At 50.4% G+C, this 16107-nt stretch overlaps 1 protein-coding gene across 1 annotated transcript; it reads right to left on the bottom strand.

Moving 5' to 3' along the window:
• Window positions 1-9972: 9972 nt before the first annotated feature.
• On the bottom strand, window positions 9973-13404 carry LOC144100615 (uncharacterized). The gene is made up of 2 exons (XM_077633504.1): window positions 12961-13404; window positions 9973-12686 (listed from the first exon to the last, which is right to left on the bottom strand). The coding sequence occupies exons 1-2, from the start codon at window positions 13111-13113 to the stop codon at window positions 10014-10016; spliced, it is 2826 nt and encodes a 941-aa protein (XP_077489630.1). The 5' UTR covers window positions 13114-13404; the 3' UTR covers window positions 9973-10013.
• Between the last annotated feature and the right edge of the window lie 2703 nt (window positions 13405-16107).

A 16107-nucleotide genomic window follows, 5' to 3' on the forward strand; every position in this document is an offset into this window, starting at 1 on the left:
GCCGTAGGGTGGGTGTCGACGGCCACGACATTTCGCCGAAGGTTGACCCGTACAGCCTTCACGCCAGGCAGCTTTGAAATTTGTGCAGCTATGGCATCCTTGGTGGTGCTCAGGAAGTTGGCCATCCTGCCGGTAGGGTGAAATAAAATCGTGGGGATCCAGAATTCCCATTTCCTTGCTGCGGCGGTGGCCCAGAGAAGCGTTTTGGATTGGGGCCGATATCGGGCTGCGCAGCTTGAAAGCGGCGTCGTTGGTTCGCCCGCTGGGGCTTCGCGTTTGCTACAACTTGTGCAATGTTTCCCGTTGTGACGGGTGCACGGCCGGAGAGCTCGCCGACACTCGCGTTATTTGCTGCCGCGTCGGGAGAGGGGGCCCGCCGTTCAGGAGGGCTGCGCTTCTTCTTTGAGGGTGAGCCCCTTTTGGTTGTAGCCGTGTTGGGAGAGGGAGTCCGCTGGTGAGAGGGGTTGCCCTGTCTCTTTGTGTAGGCCAGGGAGGCGCGGAGATAATCCGCTTCGCTGAAAGCCTCTTCAAGGTTTGTTGTGACGGCGCAGCTCTTTTCAGACTGCCCTGCCTCGGCTGGCTGGGGCTGCTGGAGTGTTGTGGCGGCGACATCGCCTTCTTCCTCGTCTGGGCCGTTGTCGTCAGAGCCTGCGCCCGCATCGGATGGCCAATGCGGCGATGTTTGGACGGTGTCTTCAATTTCTGCTGCGGCAGTGTTAGCAGCTTCTTGGCGATGCTCAGTGCCGCTTGCGGTGGCTGCAGGAGGTGTAAGCAGCACTAATGGAGTGAGGTTGCAAATGTCATCCGTTCCATGAGCCGCAGAGTAAGCGGCTTCCAGTTGAATCTGGGTAACACTTGCATTAGAAGGGCTGGTCCGGGTACCTGTAGCGGCAGTTGAAGGGGCTGCGGCTGTTTGCTTCCCTACACTTGGAGTGGCGCTATCATATCAACGCAGGGTAGGGGGTGAAGGAGTCGGTAGCACATCCTTAAGGATTGGTGAACAGAGTGGTGGAGTCTCGGACAAGAGCTCGACGTTTGCAGAGGGTTGCCCATCGTCTGGGGGGGGGGGGGGTGGCATCGTGATCAGGGAGACTGGAAGCTTCCTGTTCGATGGACGGCGGAGTACCCTGAGCGGCGGCAACTATGCGGACCGCTTCTTGTTGGCGCTGAAGCGTGATGCTTGCCTCAGCGATAAGTTTCCAGAGGCTACGAGAGCATCCAACACTGCTGGACCGCCTGTGGCGAAGGAGGGCAGTTCGGATGCCGTCCTCGTCGAGCAGGTGGAGGGCATCCTCGCCGTCCGCCATGGCTTCAAAGGTGGCTACTGGTCAGTTAGTTAATAGTCGGGGGGTTGGAAGGCCCATGGCCCACCGGCCACGGAATTGGCCACACGAGCAAAAAGGTAAAACACTAGGCGAATGATATCAATTACTAAACACGGAGATAGAAAAGCGCGAAGGCGCGAAGCTCTCTTCGAATGCTCCCGGGAATGGGGCGCGCTATGCCGGAGAGGTCAACCGAGCGGCGGCGGTGGGAGGGGCCTCCGAGCAGCGCGGACGCCCCGGAGCACGCCGCGGCGCAGCCAATCAGGGAAGGGCAGCGGGTGGTGCGGTGAATGCTGGAAATCGCCGGTTTTGGGCCACGGAAGCGGCGACACGGGAACAGGTGACGGCGGCAGGGAGCGGATGGACCCAGGGTTATGTCCAGGGGGTCAGCTGTGCGCTCCGGCACCCTCAGCGCACACAGGCGCACGCACCTCACCCGGGGACCACTCAAATGCAGCCGGACCCGCAACGCCACAGCCGACACCCAAACGAGCACACACACACACACACACACACACCGTTCATCTCCGCGGCGATGAGTTCATCGCCTAGTAGAACCGCGCACCGCTTTCCGTCGCGATGACTACAGGCGGGGGGCGGAGGTCGCACGCGCTGATGAACCTCAGCAGGTGTCGAAGCGCGGCAGTCTGGCCTCCGGGAGGCGCTGCCGGGAAGAGAACATCGTTCAGCGCACTGCAGGGCAGACCCAGGTCCCTGTAGCCCTGCTGTAGCTCTAGGCGCTCGCGGGAGGAAGCCGGGCACACGCACAGTATATCCTCCTGAGACCCGAAGTGAATTTGAGTGAACAAAAACTTTGTAGGGTTTCAGAATAAGCTGGTAGGAATACAAAGGTGACAAGTGAGATATTTTTTCAACAGCACTAATAGTTTCAGCTCAGCGCGATGTCCAATATATTTAGGGTTATTCGTTTTCGGGTTTTATATTTTTTTCAAATTCGGGGGGGTAAAAATCGGGGCGTTATTTTTCGGCTTGATAATAGGGGAGAAATCGAGTTTTTCGTGGAAAAATTCCGCAATTCGGGTTTTATCGGGTTAAATTTGCAAACTAATAATTTATTCGATTTGCTCTAACCGGTGGGTAACAATTAGGGCTAGGTTTTGGGCTGCTTTCAAGAAAATATTGCAAAATTTGGCGTTTCTTTGGTAATTAATTATTACTCGCAGTGAGAGGCAACGGTCAGTTTTGAGAAAAGAAACATGTTATTCACGAGGGCTGGTCATTCGACGTTCTACACGTCCTTATTAACATACTTATTCATCTGCATGCGCAACATCTCGGTTTCCATACGAGACCTGTCTGGTCTCTGCAGGTACCTTAGCTGAGAGAATGTTCGCTCAACGTCACAGCTGCCATTAGCTAGGCACAACAATGATAACGCTGCATTTGCTAGCCTTGGGTAACGCACAGTTGCGTCGTTCCAAAAGTCCATCACTTCAACACCTTCATTTGTGGGGCTTGCTTCCAGCAAGTACTGGTTGAACTCCTCGCGAAGCGAGCCTACATCGTCCATCACGGAATTAAAGAGAGGTCGGTAGTCGTCAAACGACTGACTCAGCAGCTGCTTCTGGAACGGATCGAGTACGGCTCCCAGTTTCCACAATGTCAACTGGTTTTCTTGTTTGTCTGAGACGTTCCGTTTCAAAGTGCAGTCCCATTTTGTGGAGATTTTGGCGCAAAACTCTTCACAACAAGTTTTTACTAATATGACACTGCTCTTAGGCAACATAGACAAAACACCTTTCGCCCGATCACTTTTACCGATCATCGTGGAAAGCTCGTTGACAGTCTGCTGTAGCTTGACGTTTACGAGGTGATCGAAGCTTGGCATGAGGAGTTCTCCGCTTTCAAGAGTTTTCTGGACATCTAAAAGAGGCTCGAGTGCATCTCTCATTAAGACTGCCTTTGCATAAAGAACCTCTTTTTCAGAAAGTATCGCTCGAATAGCTTCCGCTTTGGTGCTATCATGCGAGCATTCAACAAGTTCTGTTAATGAGCTCCACATTTCTGTGACGACAACAAGCGCTTTGTAGAAGCTTTGCCATCTGTTCGGAACTACAGAAGGAGGCTTCTTTGCATCAGCGCCAAACAGGCTATTAGAGGCACATATTTCGATGTACTTTTGGTGCAGCTTGTTAGCGTGCTTAAATAATGCTCCAAACTTGATCACTGCGGATCGAACATCAGACACGCAAGGTGACGAAATCGCATGGTCAACGCTCACATGGATCAAATGGGCTAAGTCCTTTACATGCAAGATGTTGATCGCTTCAGCTTCGCAGATCTCACGTACCATATTTCGCATGTACTCCGCGGAATCTGTGGCTACGGCTACTACATCCTTCCACGTCTTGCCCACAGTAAGGAGAGCCTTGCCGACTACCCGGGCCACTGTGTAGCTGTTCGAAGCATTAACTCTGTCGACGTCGACTAAACAAACCTGCTTCTTTTTTGCTTTTTGACTATAATAGCACAACAGAGTGTTAATGGTAGGCACTCCGGTTATGTCAGAGGATTCGTCAACGATAACACTCACTTTAACGGCTTGCATATCATTACGGATTTTCGCCATGTCCTTGTCAAAAGCTTCTTTCAGGTATTTAATCCGAAGTCGCTGTCCAGTCGGCATAGTTTTAGCGGCCTTGCAGTATTTGCGTACGAAATCCCCCAGAGGTCCGTCCGCCTGATGCATGCTGATTCCACTGTATGCCAGGGCACGAACGAAGTCGTGAATCACGCCATCCGCTTCATTTTCTTTAGCACGCTGCCTACAGGAAACATCGAAGAGCATTGGCTGAGATGTTCCCGCCTTTTCAGCTTCTTGGACCGCCATCTTCAACTTCTTATGACGCGAGATGCTCGCGAATTCGGTCGTAGGGCTTCTTCGCTGGATCGGTGACCATCTCGGTGTTGCAGTACTTGCACACCAGCACGCGGCTGCTTTCAGAGTCTTTTGTTGTAGTCTGTAAATCCTTGTGTTCTTTGCACCAATCATCCAATGTCTTTCGTTTTCTTCCCATCGTGAACGCTAGTCAGCAGTGCTGTGAATGCACGACGTGTAAATATCGCCGCTGCGCGTGCCCAAGCTGCGGGCGCTGTGTTCGGGACACGACGTTAGATGGCGCCACGGGGCCTGCAGTCAGCGATTGTCTGTCTGTCGGCCGCTTTGGCCGCCTCTCGCCTGCGCGCCAACTGGAGGCACAGCAATTCCGTGGGCACAGTTGTTTCAGAAATCGGGAAACATCGGGTTTTACCCGATATTTTAGGAACACGTTCGGGGTGCAAAAATCGGGTTTTACCCGAAAACGAACAACCCTAAATATATTGGACACTAGGACTCTAGCCGTATTTTCCCACCCAGTGGGCATGCCACAAAATACTTCAGATAAAGCTGTGAAAGTTGTGCGAAAAAAATACTTTATTATGACAAAAGTCAAAGTAGCAAAATATACGTTAACTGAATAAAAAATTTTCGCTGTGCTCACTTGCTGTGTGCCTTTTCGAAGCATCTTCTGTCTTTTGTTATGCAGAAGAACTGCTGGCATTTTGTGCAAAAAAACTTTGTCTTCATGGTGCACCCCTCAAACCTGAAGCGCGCAGCGTTAGCTGCGTCAGACAGCCTTGGGAAGTGGTAGGCACTTTTGTTGGTCTCTCCTCGTCGAGCTTGCTTTGATGGTGGGCTCCACTCAACTTCGCTGTCACTCTCTGTTTCTTGCTGTTTTTTTTTCCTTCAGCAGTGAGGCTTTCAGCAACAGAAAGACGGAAATCCATAAATTTCAGTATTTCTTTGCGTTTCCTCTGCTTTGTATGCATGTCCTGAGTGTATTGCACCCACGAGTTGCTGAGGGCGATATCAAACAAATGAAAAATGCTTCTGATGGTCCATTTATTCACTCGAGCTTTTATCCTGTAATAACTTATCATTCGGTCCGCGAGATCGACGCCGCCCATGTTGACGTTGTACATGCGCACAATGTCTGGCCGAGGGACATCAATGTATTTCTTTTCTTTGCGAGACCATCGACGACAGGTGTCTTGTGGGTCCTCTCCATGAACTGAAGAAAGGAAAGTTAGTGGCTTGTTGTCATACCATCGTACGACAATCTGTTTCTTGTCTTTCCTGATCCATGCCTCCGAGGCTCCTCTTCCTCTTTCCTTGAGCTCTTTCTCTCCTGAAAGTTTTACCCCTTTAGGTATTCGGTTATTCATTAGTGTCCCCGTTGCGGCAATTCCTTTGTCCGTAAGTTTATCTAGCTGTGCACAAGATGTGAAGTATCTATCAAAGTAAAAACTTGTACCTGGGGCCAGTCTATCGGCCAGCCGCAGCACTGCGGATTCAGCGATTCCGGAACTCCCTGGGTATAGACTTGATTTCTTTCCCTGATAGATTTCAAAATCAAGGATTAATCCACCGGGAGTGGCAAGGACGAAATTTTTTAGCCCCTCTGGATTTGGCTTGCGCGGAACGTATTGCTTGAGCTGGGTGCGTCCGCTGAAAGGGATCATTTGCTCGTCAATGCAGAGATACTTTGAGCGAGGAAGCTTCTGGCAGCCCTTCAATACAAATTCCAACAGCGGCCTTATGCGCCACAGTAGGTCATCTTCTCTTCTTCGCTGACTTCAACCTCAGTAACCAACTGCAGGCGATGTCGCAGTTTAAAATATCGATCTCTGGACACGTTGTCTGCTACAAGAGGTACTCGTGTTTTTTTTTTTGCCAGTACATCCGTATCTGTGGATAACACAGACAAGACATGGTCAATGAAATTGCGGAAAAAGTTTTCAGTTCTTCTGCTGATGTTTGCAGAGATTTTCCCGTCATCTCAACATAACTCCGATTCATAGCCAGGGCCATTTTTTCGTACACCTCATTAGGAATGTACTGCACGAAGTAGTCAATTGGTGCCCACGAACAGCGTTGTTCACTGCTGTCAATGTTGTCTCCAAAGTCAGGGATTCAAGTTGTAATCTCACTGCATGCAAAAAATAAGCGCCAATTAAATTTCGCAAAAATCAATGCCAGTATTTATGTTATAAATATCTGAGGTCATCATGACACATTTTCTACACACATTTTCGTTAATAATTTCTTCCTTACCCTTGATGGCGTTTCCAAGTCTTCTCAGCTCTTCCAGTGCCTGATCTGGAGGGACCTTCGTCATCGCTGGTTTCGTCAGTGCTTTCATCCTCAAGTGGTGCACTGAAGTTTGGGTCGACAATAGTGTCGTCGTCGCTGTCCGATAGGTCAATGATGTGTTGGCTTGTGCAATTCTTTGTAAAACTGCTTCCGCCGTCTCATCAGAAACGCGTGGCCTTTCTCCTACAACAAAAAAGACGTTATTTCGTCCCCAGCCGTTAAATACCAGCAGTATTCGTTTACAGTTATTGCGAAAGCCATTTTAAAAAACGCGGTCAAAATAACCGGGCTGAGTCCCAGCGTCCAACGTATTGGACACGTGAAATCAAATTGAAAGCACAGAAAAGTTAGGTCATGTAGAGTTACAATTATAATATCTACATGTTTTCTGTTCTATTTTTGTTGATATCCAACAAAATTTACGCGTTCAAAGTAGGTAAGAATTGCAGAAACAACACTTACTTCTCCGGCAGGTGCCATAGAACGCCGCGCCGCTGAACGCCGCCATTTTCAAAGTGTTTTGGCGGGAAAGTGAGCAGTTTAAGTTCAAAAAAAGGTGCACAGATGGCGCCACCAGTTGTCCAATGTATTGGACAAGCGGGCTTTATGAAGATGAATCTTTCGGCGCGGGAGTACTGGCTTAAATCTAATATCAAATATATTGGACAAATTGCCATAAACGGGTCTCAGGAGGATATGTTCGAGCGTGTCGGCGCTCCCGCACAGCGCGCACAATGCCCCCGGGGGATCGCGGTGGCGATCGGAGGTCCATCCAGAGCCGGTGCGCAGCCGAAAGAGCAGGGCGTAATCGGCCCTGACGAACGGCCTGGTGTCGACGGTCGTCATCGCCGTCGCCGAGGCCACGCGGGGGTCTAGGTGCTGCCGCGTCACGAAGCGTCGCAGTGCCAGCCTCGCGCTATCATACGAGGTCGCGATGCGCGAGAGCGGGACTGTTGGGTGCAGTGCCGCGCGGGCCAGCTCGTCCGCCGCCTCGTTGCCATCCACGCCGATGTGGGAGGGGATCCACTGCATGGAGATATTACATCCACGAACCCCGAGCAGGTGCAGCTTCAGTGCTGCTATGCGGAGCAGGCGCGAGCCGCTCTCGGGGCTGTGGATTGCCTGCAGGGATGCCCCTGAGTCGGTCAGGATGGCTGCCCTCGTTACAGTGCTCTAGAATATGGGTAGTGGGTTCAGGGAGCGGCCAGCGGTGAGGCGACTTGTGTCGACGATACCAGATGGCGCCACCAGAGCATGGGCTGTATGAAATGCGGCGCGCCGCGCCTTGGATGCGCGCTGTGCATAGAATCGTCTTGAAATAAGCAAGGCTCTGTCTTTTAAAACAGGTCCTACAAATAGGTGAAGCTGTACACAGATATTGTCGGCGAATAAAGAAAATTAGATGTAGTAGTAGCCAACAGCCGATAGCGCGGTGGTGCGGACGAGCGGCCCCGTTAATGCTTCGCAACGCTGATCGTGCTCTTTTGCAGGTACGGCTCCCATATTTCAACGTTAGTGCATACTAGTATTATCGCCACCCATAGGAAAGGCTGAGTACAGGGAGAGGAGCAAACATTCTATCGATCATCGGGGTTATCCAGCGGCCAACTCGAAGCTGTCGGCAAACGTGGCCGAGTGTACTCCAGCTTGAGCCATCGGAAGTGTTTTAGTAGAGGGGCGGGGCAACAAGAAATTGGAATAAAAAAAAACGCTTCACTTAGAGACCGTTGTGTGTACAGCGTACTATATGTGAATGCGATAATTTTAAGTGTGGCATGCATGCCTCTGTTTTGTAAAAAGGAAAGGAACGCCGACCAAAGGTTGTTAAAAAAGACGTTCTGGCTTCCCTATGGAGGCCTTGATAACTCTGATCAAGGCTTCCGTAGGGAAGCCGAAATTTTTTTTTTCTAACAACCTTTGGTCGGCGTTCCTTTCCTTTTTACATGAATCTTCTACCTGACCGGACGAGTTTTCGTCGAACTTTAGATTTCATGCCCCTGTTTTAATTGTTGTTTTGATGCATGCATTTTTTTCATCAAAACGAAGGGTCAATTGCCGCCGATGTATAAACGCTGATGAATGCAAGACAAGATAAAATAACTTTTATAAAACAAAGCACTCCTTTATTGCAGCGCTCCAACTATGCGCAGTGTGAGACATATTCTTGAATTTCTCATAGGAATGCCGTGTTTTCTTGTTTGCACAGTACATTTAGCCGCGCGACTATGAGCACTTATTTGCCCATCTTAGCATGAAGCTTCTTTTTCCTGCGGGCTTCTCGCGACTCATTGATTAATTTAACATAAAAATGCAGCCTTGTCAAAACATAAAACTTGAGAATGCTGACTGTGAGCGCTTCTGAGTGCTGGCTGCACCATACACCACATGAAATCTGAGATTTTCCCAGCACCATAACATCTACTATGCTGTTACTGCACAGCTTTTCCTGACTAAAAAAAGTTATGAAAAGGTTTTCCAGCCTTCTCACCATCAAAAAAAGCACACGAGACGGGTAGAGCAACCCTCCTTTGTCACAAATTGCAGTAAACTCACTGCAAACTCTCTGGCTCCACGCATTGATTTTCGCCCATTCTTAGCTTGCAGTACACAGTACCACTGTAATCAGGTATGCGATGGCAGCTCCAGTATCTGAAGGAACATCCAGTTTAGAAAAATCGCCCGGCACCGATGCTTCGTCAACTTCACAAGGGTCTTGGTCGTTCGCCAACACGCTACTCTCAGTGTCAATGCCCGGACACCTCGATTCCTTGTTAACGTCGGAAGCATTACTTTGTGGTCTTTTCGCTTCATTAGGATATGTACTTGTGCTTTTCCTCTTTCTAGGTGGTCTCTGTAGCGGTGTTTTCTTTGACAGATAGCTCGGCAGCAAAGTTGGCACCGCATCGGGTAAAAGTTCCGGCTTTCCACGCGGGATGCGGACTTCTTTGCCGTCAATGATGTGTATAAAGTCCCTCACAATGCATGATGGCTCGAAATGTAGCTCACACACACAGCAGTTTTCGTCCAAAACCTTATCTTTCGATGAAGGTTGCGTTCCCACTGCTTCCGTCGGTTCTCATCCTTTGGCACAGCGAAGAGCGACGGCTGATCGCCTTTCGTCCACTGGTATCCCGTTTCACCCGGGAGCAAAACAATACCGTTGACGCCGACGATTCGGCATGACCGTAGTCTTAACGCCGCGAATTCACAAAGAGGAAAAATGCACCGCACAAAAAGCAACAAACAGCTGCAGGCAGCTTGGCGGGACTGCTAGCCGCGCGCCTACAGCCCACGCTACAACAGCGCCACCGCTTACATCCGGGACCTGTCGACACTCGCCGCCTCACTGCATCGCATGGAGCGCGCCGGCTCCTGAACCCACTACCCATATTCTAGAGCACTGTACCCTCGTGCAAAGCCTCCTAGAATACTTTCAGGCCTGCGCACTCGCTCCGTGACGTCACGCACCTTGACCGAGCAGTGCGGGAAAGCATCTGCCGGCGTCGCGCGCAGTGCATGCGGCACGCATAGCTCTAAACATCTAAACATCTAAACTTTTTTAATTTTCTCTCTTGAGCTGCGGCCTTCTTAGCCGTTAGCAGGTCCGTCTTCATCTGGACGTAATTTTTCATGTAGGTGTTCGTGGCAGCCCACAAAATGTTGGAAATCACTTTGTCCGGGTGATGTCCGTTGCAGCAAACATCCAACTCTTCGTCATCGCTCAACAAGTGCTTCAGTAAGCAAAGGAGCTGCTCTCTCTGATGGCGTGTGGAGTGGAACTGCGCGGCGTTTTCTTTTGTCGTCAATTTTTCAAGCACAATTTCTGTGTGCAGAACAGCGTTCACAACGACAGGCTGCGGAAATTTGAGCGCTCCTCTAGTGAGCCCTTGAATTAGACAGTTCTCGTCCGGTGGAATGTCCCTGTCCTCTCTAGTCAGGTTTCTTGCACAAGCTTCGCAAGGAAGTTTGTTCAAGGCGGCGTGGGCGCAGAAACCAGCTATGTAAATTATTGCGGGCAAACTTTGTTTCTTTGAATTGATGTCATCCCATGTAACCGTGATGTTGTATTGGTCTTGCAATTTTCTGCCTTCAAATGTGATGGTGCTGGACTCTGAGAGTTCTTTCATATCTGGAAATACCAGTGAGCCTTGAAGACGCAGTTTGGTTTCCGACTCAAATATTTGCTGAACAGAAATATGATAATTGGATCCAGCAAGCCGGCGGTAACGTCCAAACCTGCTCTCCAAACTATCTGTTTGAAATTTCCCCAGCAAGACATATTCAAAATTAAGCTCTTCGAGACAGTACCTGCTGAGTTCTATCAACGCATATGATGTCAGCCGGAGTGCTGCATGAGTTTCTGGAGTCAGTGAACCAGAACGGCTGCCACTCATCTTCAGGTCATTCCATGTGTCCAACCAGTCTACAAATTCACCAAGAAATTGCAGCTGCACACCAGTCATGTTTCTGACAGGCTCCTGATAAGGATCTCTGAGGTGTCGGCCCTTTGATGGTGTTTTTGTGTTCACGATGCACCACCACCTGTGTATTAAATCAATGAACTCCGCAGTATCAGCGGCATAAGGAAAGCCGGGTTTCGTACCGGGAGTCTTCAGAGCTTGTGCTACAAAAGGATTGATTACTTTGAGCGCAAGTTTCACATTTTGACGCTCAATATTTGTTGGGTGCAAGGCCTTGTATGTTAGTCCATAGGCAAATTTAGACAGGTTGTGTCGCTCTGAAGTATACAGGTCCCGAAGCGTCTGAAACGAAGCTTTTTTTATGTCAAGCTTTGATTCTGTGCTTTTAAACTCTGGATAAAGAAAAGATGTATCTGGACTTTTTTGATTGAGCCAATTGTTCCTAATGCACTTTAACAGGTGCACAGGATCCACCGCAAAAAACAACGGCCGTGCATTGTCTGCCGAATGAGGATACACTATGTCAATTGCTTTTTTCTTGGAAAATAATGACATTACTTTTCTGTTTATAGAATTGTTATCGCTTACAACCGCAATAACCTTGAGACCGGCTTTTTCAAGCCCTAAAATAACCTTTTTGAGGACTTCATGCAAGTCACTTGCCTCAATGCTGAAAACTGGCAAGATATGTGCCACATCTTTGTGTCCAGAAAGCAACGACTGCGTCATAAATACGTGCGCAGTTTTGGCAGCTTCAGAGGAGTTGGATGCTGTTCCCGTGAGGGAACCTCCCTTATACTCAAAATATTGCTGTATATAAATCTCATCCATCATAAGTGTTACCGTCCTCTCATGGGGTTTCAGAAGATTTGCTTTTTTTGTTATATAACTTAAAAAACCCTGATCACTTTGCTCTGCCGCAGGGCTAACGTTGTATTTGTTACAGAGTCTGGTGATTGTACAGGGATGAGGCAAGATCAATTTTCCAGAGCTGCGAACAAATTTGTACGCATGTGGGGAAATTGTGAAAAATATGCTTGACAAGATGACAAGCTCTGAAGAATATCTAAATGCAGTCCGTTCTCTGTTGAGCAGATGAAGCTGTTCTTTTAGAAATCTTAGGGTTTCCATCTTTTCCACTGGCAGAAGGTCATCACTTGAAAGATCATCAAGAAGAGAAAAAAGTAATTGAAAGCAGGCTTTCAGTTTTTCGTCTTTCTCGCAACGGTCGGGTGCTTTGAACTGCTGCACACTTTTGAGGACGGATTCCAAACTGCGCATGTCTTCAAGTCTGTCGGGAACTGTCATTTCACCACCGCGCAGCTCAACTTTTCTCCAAAAGGCTGACACCTTCAACGAATTATTTACTACCACGGAGCGTTCGATTTCTGGGGGCGCTGAATTCTCGTTGACGTGAAAGAATGCTACGGCGGCGTCAGTTTTTCGCATCACCCAGAAGTCTGAGACGTGAAGACCTTCAAGGAGAGACAGAAGTTGCCCATACGACGAGACTTTGTTCCTGTGCTCCTCTTCTTCATGTGTCGCAAGTGACATCTCGATGGCGTCTTGCAGACGAGTTGCTTCGCGTCGTCTCCGTTTTGCATCAGGCTCCTCGCGAATCGGTGCAGAATTAGATAAGTATGATGCGCAATTTGGCAGTATCGTAGGTACCGCGTCAGGAGTGAGTCGGGTGAGGTTCATCGCAACTTCTATTGTCTTTCCATCAGCATCTGTGTACGATGTTGTAGACCGGAGGTATTCGGGCTTAAAATGGAGCTCGCACACCTGCATAAAAGAGGAATGTTCCCTTTGAGTATATGAAATTTTTCTACGTCCTGTTTTCTTTTTTTCTTTTGCGATGTAAGTGCTGTTGTTACTACCACAGATTGGCTAATTACTGCTATTGGTGCTGCTTATAAGTGCTGCTGTATGTCAGTTAACTGCCATCAACTGCAGCACGCCGTGTATCGAACTGGTTGCATGCCGTATGCTTAATGCATCCGAATGTATATTATCATTTGACATTAACAGTGATTGACATATGGGAAAATTATATTACCTTTGGATCCCGCAGTGTGTCGATGTCCAAATCATCACGCCGGATGGCCTGCTTCCATTTTATCCTCCGGTCGTCTTTTGGGAATGAGAAGACACGGACCTTCGGACCGCCGTCATAATTTCCACGGCAGTTCGGCACGCAACAGCGGCCCATCCTGGACTGCCGGAACTTTCACTGACACTTTCACGACGCAGATATGCAGCACACAACACACGTTTGCAGAAGGAAATCAGACCACGCTACGAAAAGAAACACGTGCTTAGCTTCAGAGTCAAGCTGCCGTGACAGGACACTGCACGCAGCACGTGTGTACTGACAAGCCTAGGCGGTAGTGCACCAACTTGTTTGACCGGTCACCCTACCGCCCGACCGGTCAAGGTGGGGTGACGTCAAAGGGTGCGAGAAGGAAAGTGCGGAGGCCTTAAAAAATTCGAGGAGGCTTTGGCTCGGTAGCCATATTGCTGGGTACCGAAAGGAGCTGTCCAGATTCTTGTACAGCAGGGACTTCGAGCGTGCTCCTTCCACGCCCAGCGAACTGACTTCCACTGTTGTGTCCAAGAAGAGTATGGAGCTCTTTTCCCCTGCGTCCACTGGGATGATCACAACCGTTCCAGGAGCCGCAACCTGGGGGCTGGCATTCGCAGCAGGCGGAGAGGCCCCAGAGGAGCTCTGGGCAGCATCAGGGCGTTGTACGGCAGTGACGAAGTCTTGTGCCTGAGCTTGCAGCTCCAAAATCCGGTTCGCATCCGCGTAGAGTTGGTGCAGCGTGCGGGAGCAGTCAACACTGCCCACACGGAGGTGCTTCCCGGTTGCCCGTGAGCGGAGGTTCGAGGGCAAACCCTCCATCTTCTCGTCAAGACGGTTCATCCTCTACGGAGACTTGGGGATGCTAAGAGCCCCATCGTGGGGCTGAAAACTACGGGAAACAGCAAACGCAATGGCACGTGGTGCGTCTTCCCAAAAATTCCGTCCGAACACGATGGTAGCTCGGAGAGAGAGATTCTGTGAAAGGGGGAAGGTTGGTTGGGGGGTAGGGGGTGTGAAATAAAAGGGAGTGCACAGCCCTATAACTTTCTCCTTTATGAAGGGAACACCGCAACGGGTCTGCGCAAGAGAGAAGGATTAAAGAAATATGTGAGAGGGGGGGGGGTGATGACAGGGGGAGGGGAGACTGGCGGTAGTAAGGCGCCCGCAATATTACATGCGAGGGCGAAGGTTGGAATAAATTAGAAATTCTAGTAAGAGTCGAAGTTCAGCCACGCACTGTAATTGGTTCTGGTTGTTGGTGAAAAATTGGTGTGCAGGGCGTGCAACTGTTTCTTGGAGAACACCTTCACTGCGCTGCACAGGGTTGGGGGAGGGGAATTAAAGAGATAGAATAGAGGACGGGTCCGGAGGCAGAAAGGGCGGCAAGTGCACGGCAGAATGCAGCACGAAAAGCGCGACACACAGGCATGAGAAACAGTGGGCGGGCACACATTGCGAAGCACGCAGTGGAGTGAGTCAGAAGATGCCCATGCACTCATTGATCACAGTATGTTTCTGAGTGCAGGAGGAGGGGGAGTGGAGACGCCAAAGTGTCTCTGGAAAGGGTTTTGCGGGCACACACAATGTAGCGCGCGTTGGTGAAATTGAGCACACTGGGGCACAATGCACAGAAGGTTTGTGTTCACAGCACGCAGCACATAGCACTTGGGTGACATTAGATGCGCCTGCGAAGGCTCGCCTCATCAACGAAGGAGACGAGAGCGGACAGGGCAGCTTTCCTTTTATGTGGCGATGCCTCAGGGAAGACTAGGTTGCCGGCAGGCCGAGCTTGCTGTATCCGGCGCGCATTATGGAGCGCACGTTAGCATGAGCGGGGCATTCACAGAGCAGGTGCTCAACTGTTTCTGTGTCTCCGCAGTCAATACAGTTTGTGTGGGCCTCTCCCATGAGGCGGTGGCATCGGTCTGCCGTGAAGACGCAACCAATTCTGATGCGCAGGAGTAAAGAGTATGCCGCGCGTCCGAAGGCAAGGTACGGGACAGGCCTTGGGAGCTTGCCAGATGTGACGCGGGGGACTGGGTGGCAAAGTGCAACCTTGTGGCGTAGTATGTGACGCGCTGCGTCAAAGGCCGAGATAGCCTCACAAACTGGAGCTGCTGGGTTGGAGTGGACTGCCTTGGCGAGTCGGTCAGCAGCTTCGTTTCCTGGCACTCCCACATGGGATGGCACCCACTGCAACAAAATATCGCAGCCGCGCGCACTGAGCGTACACAGTTTGTGGTGGAGCCACTGTACACACATTGCACGGCGACCCGGATGAAGGAGTTGCGAGAGAGCAGCACGAGAGTCACTGAAAATTGCGACTTTGGTGAGGTTGGCTTGTTCCAAGATGACGTCAGCGGCGAGATGTAGTGCGGCTATTTCAGCGGTGGTAGACGAGGAGAAATATCGGAGTCGACACTGCTTCTCGATGCCAAGGGAGGGGACTATGCACGTGGCTGCTGCCTTGTTCCCGTCCTGTGTAACAGACTCATCCGTGTAAAGGTGGGTTCTTTGTGCATACTTCTCTTGAACGAGGAGCTCTGTTTCCTGCCGTAGCGCGCATTGCGGCGTGCGGAGCTTTGAGCGGACGCCTGTAATGCTCAGGTTGATTGTGAGTGAAGGCTCCTGATGTGGCGGTGGCACTGGTGGAGCTGCCACAGGATCAGCTCGGACGACAAAGTTGAAGTCGTGCAGGGCTTGTGCCATGCGCGAGTGCGGCGATGCGCGTAGATCGGCTAAGAGCTGAGTCGTGCCGGGCGCACGATGGAGGCGTTCAATGTGGTTGAGCGCAGTACGATCTGCTCGCAGCGACACGGGCCACACTTGCAGTTCAGTGTGCGTGGGTCCTTCTTGAGAAGTGCGTGGCAGCCCAGCAAAGCGTCGCATGGCTGTGCGCTGATCGATATCGAGGCGCTTCCACACTGTCGGCCGGAGGTGTAGTAGGGGGAGGGCATATAATATGCGTGCCGTGGCGATGCTTTCGTACAGCCGTAGCAGGAGAGTGGGAGTCGTTCCCTCTCCCTTGGCTAAGAGCCTGGCTGCGTATTCTGCGACTCTTGTTTTCTTTGCAAAGGTCACCAACTGCTGATTTGTAGGTGAGGCCTTGGTCTAATCTTA

Source organism: Amblyomma americanum, chromosome 8 (genome assembly GCF_052857255.1).
Source record: "Amblyomma americanum isolate KBUSLIRL-KWMA chromosome 8, ASM5285725v1, whole genome shotgun sequence".
Taxonomy (NCBI): Eukaryota; Metazoa; Arthropoda; class Arachnida; order Ixodida; family Ixodidae; genus Amblyomma; species Amblyomma americanum.

Coding starts and splice junctions, on each gene's coding strand:
- LOC144100615 (XM_077633504.1), bottom strand. CDS start 13,113: ATGGGCCGCTGTTGCGTGCCGAACTGCCGTGGAAATTATGACGGCGGT. Junction 12,687..12,960: donor ACACACTGCGGGATCCAAAG/GTAATATAATTT, acceptor TCTTTTATGCAG/GTGTGCGAGCTCCATTTTAA.